Raw genomic sequence first — 10,781 nt, 5'->3', positions numbered from 1 at the left:
AGCAAGGTCATGGTAGCCCCAGTATACAGTAGACCACTGATCTCCTTCCCATTCACTTTAACCAGTTGCCGGTGCTGTTGCCGGTTATCCCGGTGGGCAGCTTGCACAGGATCTGCTTCATGTAGGATGCCCCAGCATTCTTCCTCCTCTACACAGTGGGATGCAGGCAGAGGGTTACGTGGGTTTCCGCCGGGGGGTCTCCTCCAGGACTGTGCTTGGTTCGCTGTGTTTAGGGGACACTCTGGTCTCTTGTGCCCTAGTTACTTAAATCCAAAGCACCGAATAGGTTGTGAGTGGTCCCGTGAGTTGAACCGGGCTGTCTGAGGATAGTTTGTGGCTGAAGGCGGTGTGGTAGAGTGGTGTGCTGGGGGCTGGTAACTGGTAGCTGCTGGGGTGACTGTGGGTCAGTACTCCACTCTGGCAGGGGGCTTAGTGGTAGCAGTGTCCAGTTTGCGGGCATCCGTATACTCATCTGCCGAACGAGCAGCTTCATGCAGGGTGGAGGGTTTACGGTCCCGAACCCACTCTCTAACTCCTGCTGATAACTTGTCAAAGCAATGTTCCAACAGGAATAGCTGCAGCACCTCTTCCCCAGATACGGCTTGGCACCCCGCCATCCTGTGAGCTGCTGTGCGGTGCACCTTACATGCCCACTCAACGTAGGAATCTCCAGCTAGTTTAACAGTGTCTCTGAACCACCTCCTGTATGCCTGCGGTGTAATTGCATACCTGGAGAGCAGCGCCTCTTTTACAACATTATAATTCCCGACTTCCTCAACCGGAATGGCTCGAAAAGCCTCACTGGCCCGGCCGGATAATTTTCCGGATAATATTGTGACCCAGTCCTCTGCAGGTACCTTGTGTAGGGCACATTAATTCTCAAAATCCGCAAGGTACCCATCAATCTCTCCTTCTGTTTCCAGGAAGTTTTTAAAAGCTGCAAAATGTACCTTTCTCTTTTCCACTGGGGTTGCTGTGACTTGGGCTGCTGCAGCGCCGCTTTGGCGAAGTAGGTTGGCCTCCATAGCTGCTATGACCCGGTCGATAATTTCGTCAGACGGGTTGGGGCCATAATGTGCCAGTCTTATTTTAACCGCCCAGTCAAAGCTTGCTTCTTCGGGGGTTCTGTCTGATATGCTGGGCTCATTGGTTCCTTTGGGCCCTGGTACTCTGTCCATCTTGGTCAGTATTGTAATAATCTCCCTCTTCCTGAGGTTACTGGCTTGTCGGTCCCTTTGTTCTAGCAGGTCTTTAAGGGTTGCTCTTTTCAGCCTTTCACACGGTATTCCTATTAGGTCCGGATGTGTAGTTGCTCTTCTGGGCGATGAGGACCATCCCGTTGCTTGCCACCAATTATTATGGTATAACCCGGATATCAAGGGTTAATACCTGATGAAAGATGCCCTGAATACGGCATCAGCAACACACGAACCCAGTTAATTCCCCCCAAACATGAGACCAAGCTCCATCTTGAGGGTAAAACAGAATGAGTTTTATTGAGGGCTATATGCCCAGTATTTATGCAGGTCTCCAACCTGGTTGACACTCCCTAGTTGGGGGATTGGAAGAGTATAGTACATTAGATAAAGGGAAGATGCCATTTTACAGGATACAATAGAATTACATTACTTAACCAAATAAACAATTAAACACAAGAAAACAAGGGAGTCCTTCTTGACACCTGGCAGTGTGATTAAACAATGTGAACGCTTATCACTTAAACTTAATTACAGTAAACAATAGCTGATGTCAGGAAGCCTGTTTTCAGAAAATAGTTTCTCAAAGCTGAACAAAGTTAACCCGAGGGGTCTGTCACATTTGGTGTTTTGCAAAACCTGATTTAAAAAAAAAACTTTTTCCACTTTCTAAACATGTGAAAGGTTTCTTCCCTTGTGAATCCTTTCATGAGTTTTCAGATTACTCTTTTGTGTAAAACTTTTTCCACACTCTGTACATGTGAAAGGCTTTTCTGCTGTGTGAATCCTTCCATGACATTTCAGACTATTTATTTGTGTAAAACTTTTTCCACACTCTGTACATGTGAAAGGCTTTTCTCCTGTGTGAATCCTTTCATGCTTTTTCAGATCACTGTTTTGTGTAAAACATTTTCCACACTCTGTACATGTGAAAGGCTTTTCTCCTGTGTGAATACTTTCATGCTTTTTCAGACTACCCTTTTCTGTAAAACATTTTCCACACTCTGTACATGTGAAAGGCTTTTCTCCTGTGTGAATCATTTCATGAGTTTTCAGACTACCCTTTGCTGTAAAACCTTTTCCACACTCTATACACTCGAAAGGCTTTTCTCCTGTGTGAATCCTTTCATGAGTTTTCAGATGACTCTTTTGTGTAAAACCTTTCCCACACTCTGAACATGTGAAAGGCTTTTCTCCTGTGTGAATCCTTTCATGATTTTTCAGTTCACTGTTTTGTGTAAAACATTTTCCACACTCTGTACATGTGAAAGGCTTTTCTCCTGTGTGAATCCTTTCATGCTTTTTCAGATCACTGTTTTGTGTAAAACATTTTCCACACTCTGTACATGTGAACGATTTTTCTCCTGTGTGACTCCTTTCATGACTTTTCAGATTACTCATTTTTGTAAAACTTTTTCCACACTCTGTACATGTGAAATAATTTTCTCCTGTGTGAATCTTTTTATGACTTTTCAGATTTTCCATTCTTGTAAAACATTTGCCGCACTCAGTACATGTGTGTGGTTTCTCACCTGTGTGAATTTTGTAATGTTCTAGTAGAGAAGACTTCCATCTAAAGCTTTTCTCACATTCTGTACATTTGAAAGGTTTCTCCTTTGTATGAATCATTTTGCTAGACTGTAGACTTTTCCCTTCTTTAATATGTTTTGAAAACTCAGTAAATGTGTGTGGTTTATCCTCAGGGATAATAATTTCACTAGATAAGTCATAAATGTTGTCCTCTTGTTTGATGACTAAATTACTCTCTGTACATAATGATTGCTGCCAAGTCCCTGCCAAATCACCATCTCCTTTAAACATCTGCTGTGATATCCTCAATGTTTGTGAATTGTCATTGGTGTCTAAGACTATTGGAGTTTGCGGTATCATTCTGATGCTTCCTGAAGTGAAGGATGGATATGAACTATTGACGTGTTTGTCTACTTGAAAAGAAATGGAATAAAGAAAAATAAGACTGTTTATTCTTTATAATATAATCCATCTCAATAAAAAACATTTTTTATACTTGAAAATGTCTTCCGTTTTGTATTTTTAAATTTATTTACCTGTAAATCATAAATTAAAAAAGGATGACATAGAATGTAAACATTACTACATCATAGCAACCTAAATTACTGATTACTGATGAAAACAAGTTATAAGGCTCTATTAAACAAGGTGCGTGTGGATAATGTTCTGAGCCAGGGAACAAGTACATCTGTATTCTGGGCAAGAGAGGTGGCATCCACCATCCTCATTTAACATTGCACAAGCAAGTGCACATCCAGGCCTGCCCAGCTCATGCTCAACCAGTTGGTGAGAACGTGATGTCTTAATCATCAAAGACTAATAATCAGTGTGAGATGTTTTGAGAGGGTAAGAAGCAGTGTCCTTATGATATTCTTTAGCTTTCGACTGTGGTTGTTCTATTTAAATAAACAGCCAAAAACTTTATTAGTTTAAGAATACTTACTGGAAAATTAAGCACACAAATCAGTGGTTGTTTGTGGGGTAGGGAACACTCACTGGAGGAGTTGTGGGTGTTCCACACATGGGAACAAGCTAGGCTTAAAGGGCCATGATACCCACATGTTGAAACACTTGAAAGTGCTGCAGCATAGCTGTAAAAAGCTGACAGGGAAATATCACCTGAACATCTCTATGTAAAAAAGAAAGAAAGAAAGATATTTTACCTCAAAATGTCCTAAGTATTCACATCCCACTGTAAAGTGCTTTAAGCAGCAAATCAGTATTCCTGTCACGGGACAGGCAAGGGAGTGAGCATCGTGCACCCTCATCTTATTTTATTTCATTTCTTCCTTCCTTCCTTTTTTTTTTTTTTTTACCTGCAGCTGGACAGAAGATAAAGCATAACTTTTTACACAGCACTAAAAAATCTTCCTTTTGTACATAAAGATTATCAGGTGATATTTTCCTATCAGCTTTTTACAGTTATGCTGCATCACTTTCAAGTGATTAACCATATAAGTATTATGTCCCTTTAAGTGTAGTTATGGGCCCAGAGGCAGAACTTTTTTTTATTTTCTGCGATGAGAATTTTTTTAGTGTAAATGTTTCTGCAGTGTCTCAATGGACACACATATATATATATATATATATATATATATATATATATATATATATATATATATATATATATATAAATACACACACACTAGTTGAGGGATCCAAGCACTCACTGTTCGTTGTATTGCCTGGGTGCACTGTATGGTAGATAGGTAGAAACTTCTCAAGTAAAGAAGAGGCACTCACAGGTCTTAATAGGCATAAAGATTTTATTAGTTCATAGGTTCAGTCAACGTTTCGGTCCTCACAGAGACCTTTGTCAAGACTGTTCTCGGCTTACATCTATGTCTGGCGATCAGCAGTGAGGAAGAAGGTAACTTATTTTACACACCTTTGAAACGCGTTAGGAGATTACACTATTGAAAGACTTTTGCACTTGGATTTACCACTGCATACTGAATGATTCAGATACGAGTGTCAATCTGGAAAGTGTCTTTGATGTTGTAACTGATACCTCATATTGGATTGAGGTTTTTAAATGTGAGAATTGATTCTATATGTTTAATAAAATATTGTATTGGTTTGCATACAGTGTTGCACTATTTGTTTGTTCTTGCTCTTCCCTTATATAACCGCCATTTGGGACTGTGGAGAGGAACTGGCAGGACAGACTGGGAGGAAGAAAGTGTTCTTCTACCATACTGAGGTGGCATTGAAGTGGATATCTGAACTGCTGCACTGGAGACTGGCTTTCTTAAAGGTAAATCAGCCTTCTTAAAGGGACACAATACTTACCTCATTTGATTGGGGTAATTTCTTGTAAGTGGGCACTCTATTTATTATATGTATGGATCTTTTATGAGTAAACCCTGCATGCCATATATGGTGACCTGCTTACAGCTTTGATTTCTAAATGAAACTGTGTTGTATGGACTAATCCATTCATTTTATGGACTTACATTAACAAGAGGTTTGGGAGCGTGGATATATATACATACTTTATAGAGCATATGAATAGTTTAATTCATAACTGATTTGAAATTCACTGTGTATAATTTACCCAGATATCCGGTCCTTTTTCACTATTTGTCCTCTGTCTTATGATATCTTTAATGTGAACAGTGCGCCTGTAATACCACTCTTTTTACACACATTTCTCTATCTATTGGATCTAGGAGACTGTTAGGTGGGGACCTGACTTTTGTCCTCCTTCCAGGTATTAGGCTGCTGGCTCACATATTTAACACCTAGATCATTAGTCTTGGGGCTACACACTTAGCACTGAATTCTCTTTTCATACACACACATATATATATATATATATATACACACATATATATATATATACATACATATACACACACACATATATATATATATATATATACTTATAGGTGTATGTGTGTGCGTAGATATATATATATATACACACACACACACACACAGAGAAGCACACTCACAGGAACGAACAACTGGCTCAATACTATTGTTAGCCTTCTATGGCTATTTACCACCTGGGTGCAGCTTCTTTTAGAAGTAACAATAGTAACAGTAGTATTGAGCCAGTTGTTCTTTAAAAAGATGCACCCAGGTGGCAAATTGCCATAGAACAGGCTAACAATGGTATTGAGACAGTTGTTCATTCCTGTGAGTGCACTTCTCTCTGTGTGTATTTAGTCTCCCTATGGGAAAAAGGGGCAACCAGACGTGGACTCCTTGCTCAGTGTGCTTAGAGGAATATGGCTACACCTCACTGACGAGGCCCAATGAAGACCGAAAACGACCGTCTGGGGTTGCTGTGTTCTTTGTTCAGAGAGGAATTGCCTGGTATTTTGGCGCTGAACAGACCGTAATAGGCAGGATCAGACTGATATACTACAGGAAAGTTCTACTCTGTGAAAAGCATTACTGGGCAAAAAGAAGCTGCACCCAGGTGGTAAATCACCATAGAATAGGCTAACAATGGTATTGAGCCAGTTGTTTGTTCTTGTGAGTGCACTTCTCTATGTGTATATATATATATATATATATATATATATATATATATATATATATATATATATATATATATGATATAAAAAGTCTACACACCCCTGTTAAAATGTCAGGTTTCTGTGATGTAAAAAAATGAGACAAAGATAAATCATTTCAGAACTTTTTCCACCTTTAATGTGACCTATAAACTGTACAACTTGATTGAAAAACAAACTGAAACTTCTAGGTGAAGGGAAGTAAAAATAAAAACTAAAATAATATGGTTGTATACGTGTGAATACCCTCTTATAACCGGGGATGTAGCTGTGTTTAGAATTGAGCAATCAGATTCAAAATCATGTTAAATAGGAGTCAGTACACAACTGCCATCATTTAAAATGCTTCTGATTAAACCCAAATAAAGTTCAGCTGTTCTAGTAGGTCTTTCCTGACATTTTCTTAGTCGCAACCTACAGCAAAAGCCATGGTTCGCAGAGAACTTCCAAAGCATCAGAGGGATCTCATTGTTAAAAGGTATCAGTCAGGAGAATGGTACAAAAGAATTTCAAAGGCATTAGATATACCATGGAACACAGTGAAGACAGTCATCATCAAGTGGAGAAAATATGGCGCAACAGTGACATCACCAAGAACTGGACGTCCCTCCAAAATTGATGAAAAGACGAGAAGAAAACTGGTCCGGGAGGCTGCCAAGAGGCCTACAGCACCATTAAAGGAGCTGCAGGAATATCTGGCAAGTACTGGCTGTGTGATGCATTTGACAACAATTGCCATATTTTTCATATGTCTGGGCTATGGGGTAGAGTGGCAAGATGGAAGCCTTTGCTTACGAAAAAAACATCCAAGCCCAGCTAAATTTTGCAAAAACACATCTGAAGTGTCCCAAAAGCATGTCACAAAAGGTGTTCTGGTTTCATGAAACCAAGATTAAACTTTTTGGCCATAATTCCAAAAGATAACACTGCATATAACCAGAAGAACACCATACCCACAGTGAAGCATTTTGGTGGCAGCATCATGCTTTGGGGCTGTTTTTCTTCAGCTGGAACTGGGGCCTTAGTCAAGGTAGAGGGAATAATGAACAGTTCCAAATACCAGACAATATTGGCACAAAACCTTTAGGCTTCTGCTAGAAAGCTGAACATGAAGAGGAACTTCATCTTTCAGCATGACAACGACCCAAAGCATACATCCAAATCAACAAAGGAATGGCTTCACCAGAAGAAGATTAAAGTTTTGGAATGGCCCAGTCAGAGCCCAGAACTGAATCCAATCAAAAATCTGTGGGGTGATCTTAAGTGGGCTGTGCACAAGAGATGCCCTCACAATCTGACAGATTTGGAGTGTTTTTGCAAAGAAGAGTGGTCAAATTTTGCTAAGTCAAGATGTGCCATGCTGAAAAACTCATACCCAAAAAGACTGAGTGCTGTAATAAAATCAAAGGGTGCTTCAACAAAGTATTAGTTTAAGGGTGTGCACACTTATGCAACCATATTATTTTAGTTTTGTATTTCTACTTCCCTCCACCTAAAAGATTTTAGTTTGGTTTGCAATTGAGTTGTACAGTTTATAGGTCACATTAAAGGTGGAAAAATTTCTGAAATTATTTATCTTTGTCTCATTTTTTACATCACAGAAACATGACATTTTAACAGGGGTGTGTAGACTTTTTATATCCACTGTATATATATAGTATATATATATATATATATATATATATATGTCTGTGTGTGTATATATATATACATATATATATATATATATATATACACACACACACACATTATTTATATATATATATATATATATATATATATATATATATATATATATATATATATATATATATATATACATACACACATATACATACATACATACACATACGCACATATACACTCACACACACATACCCATACATGCATACATACACACAAAAACTTAAATTATGCTTACCTGATAATTTTCATTTCTTCAGACGGGAAGAGTCCACAGCTGCATTCATTACTTTTGGGAATTCCGAACCTAGCCTAGATGGAGGCAAAAACACCCCAGCCAAAGGCTTAAATACCTCCCCCACTTCCCTCATACCCCAGTCATTCTGCCGAGGGAACAAGGAACAGTAGGAAAAATATTAGGATGAAAAAGGTGCCAGAAGAACAAAAAAACATAATTTATGCAAGAACTTACCTGATAAATTAATTTCTTTCATATTGGCAAGAGTCCATGAGCTAGTGACGTATGGGATATACATTCCTACCAGGAGGGGCAAAGTTTCCCAAACCTTAAAATGCCTATAAATACACCCCTCACCACACCCACAATTCAGTTTTTTAATAACTTTATTTTTGCAAAATTTTTTTTACAGGTAAGCTTAAACACTACCACATAGCATTGTACAATATCTTGTCATCATAAGGTAATAACAATATGAAGTGTAACATGATCTTTTCATGGAATCTGAGTCTGAATTATGTCCATCGGATTATCCTGAGCCATGTGGAGCGGTCAAGTTCCCCGTATAATTAGGACTTTTAAGAGACCAAAAACTATACAAAACAATACAAAACAAAAACATAAATAGGTGTTGGCTAACTGCATCAATGAGTCTAGAGGATATTACAGGGTGGCATCATACCCAACAAGGGAAGAAATATGTGCCGGAGTAGTAACTGCACTATATTGGTGTCTACTTTCACACTCTGTTAGAATTATGTTGCATTTATAATAGTAGTGCAAAGTCAGGTTTTCCATGATAGGTATTGATGTCTGAGGATTCTAGCTATGTCAATAGGCCGATGCAGTCATGCCATCTAACAACATAAAAACATACAACATTAACTCATGACAATTTAAGTACCTTTGAGCTGTAGATAAAAGGGTAATCAAGTTGCTGCGTTGCTGCGTCGTCGGCGGATGGATGCGCCCAAGTCTCTGGGTCCCCACATGCAGTCATCAAGACTTCCAATGAGGTAGTGACTGTGTCAGTCTAGGTTAGTAGTGTGTTAGTTGGGAGTCAGGGTCTGAATTCGACTCTGGTATGCACCAGCGTCCTCGCAGATTCTCATTTAGCATGAATATGGAGTTTTGGAAGGGGCGCAGGAGTTTCTTCCTCAGTCCAACTGGTAGATACAACAAGTACGGGTCCCACTTAGTCATAAATGATTTAACTCTAACATCTCGGTCACTTTGTGTGTCTGCGTGTTCTGCCAGAAACTGTTGATGTATGGCATGGGTTAGTTTTTTAAAAGGAGGCTCTCTATTCTTGGCCCAATATTGCAGAATTAGTTTCCTAGCTACCAGCACCACCATATTATCGAATTTTCGGTGTTTTAGTGGTAATGAAATGTCTTGAAAGAAAAATATGACGGCTGCGTTTAGAGTTATGTGAACTGTGAGTACCTTAGATAGCCAAAATTTGACCTTGCCCCAAAACCTCTGCAGCTTAGGGCAGTCCCAAACTAGGTGTGTCCAGTCCGGGGCAGACAGTGAACATTTGGGGCAATCACTCGCCACATCTTTCACCCATTTAGCTCTGATTGTCGGTGTTATGTATGCGTGATGTAAGAATTTTACTTGTGTTTCTCTTAAGCTCGCGGACAAAGTCGTTTGTCTGACTGTAGCTATGCTACCCAAGATGTGTTCTGTTGTGACCTCAGGTACCCTTTGCCCCTGCCATTTAGCAATGATGCCCTGCAGTGTTTGCGTTTCATGGTGTGTGGCTATTGCCTTGTAAATGGGAGAGATTGAGTGGCTACCCTGGGAGGCCAAATTACATAGAGCGACAATTTTGTTAGAGGTTGGCGAGGTTAGTCCCTCAGTCAGAAGAGTTTGTGTGTAATGTCTACTCTGGAAATAGGCAAATTTGTGTGAGGCTGGTAGGGTGTATTGTGTTTGAAGGTCTGAAAAGGGGAGTGTCTGTTGCGTCGTAGGATTGATCAGTTGTGCTACCATAGTCAGTCCTTGTCGTTCCCAATGTTTAAAGGCAGTGGTGGTGTATCCCGGGAGAAAGTTAGGGTTCCCTTGAAGTGGTAAGTATTTGCTAAATTTGAATTCCATCCCCCACGTTTTGCAAAGTTTGGTCCAAGCTCTCAAGGTGTCCCTAAATAGTATATTGTGTTTTACGTGCGGGGGGAGCGAGGCTAGAGAGGTATGTGGCAAGAAGGCCGGATGTGTAGGTGCTAGGAGTTCTTTCTCTACGGGGGGTGAAAAATAATCAGATTGTGTTAGCCATCCTACGACTATTTTTGTTAGGGATGCCCAGTTGTACCACCTAAGATTGGGAAGACTGAGTCCACCAGAATCAACTGACATTGCAAGGTGGAGCCTGTTAATTCTTGGTTTCTTGTATTGCCAGACGAAGTTACCAAACATAGTCGTCAATGCATTTAAATCGCGCTTAGTCAATAGTAGAGGAAGCATTTGGAGGGGGTAGAGTAGTTTTGGTAATATAATCATTTTCAAAAGATGAATTCTCCCTGTAAGGGATAGTGGCAAGTTTCTCCAACCAGCCAGCTGGTTTTTAACAAGGGTTAGGGTTCTACTTATATTTAGATGGTACAA

The 10,781-nt window shown here is 39.7% G+C and overlaps 1 protein-coding gene across 1 annotated transcript in view; it reads right to left on the bottom strand.

Moving 5' to 3' along the window:
• Positions 1–1,889: 1,889 nt before the first annotated feature.
• LOC128659868 (gastrula zinc finger protein XlCGF26.1-like) overlaps positions 1,890–10,781 on the bottom strand; it is a gene marked incomplete at its 3' end in the record, with an annotated part of 163,800 nt that continues 154,908 nt past the window's right edge. Inside the window, exon 3 of the mRNA XM_053713445.1 lies at positions 1,890–3,136. Within this exon, the coding sequence (XP_053569420.1) occupies positions 1,890–3,136 (1,247 nt within the window). The remainder of the gene's footprint in view (positions 3,137–10,781) is intronic.

Source organism: Bombina bombina, chromosome 5, assembly GCF_027579735.1.
Source record: "Bombina bombina isolate aBomBom1 chromosome 5, aBomBom1.pri, whole genome shotgun sequence".
NCBI lineage: Eukaryota > Metazoa > Chordata > Amphibia > Anura > Bombinatoridae > Bombina > Bombina bombina.
This window is presented reverse-complemented; position numbering and strand designations above follow the sequence as displayed.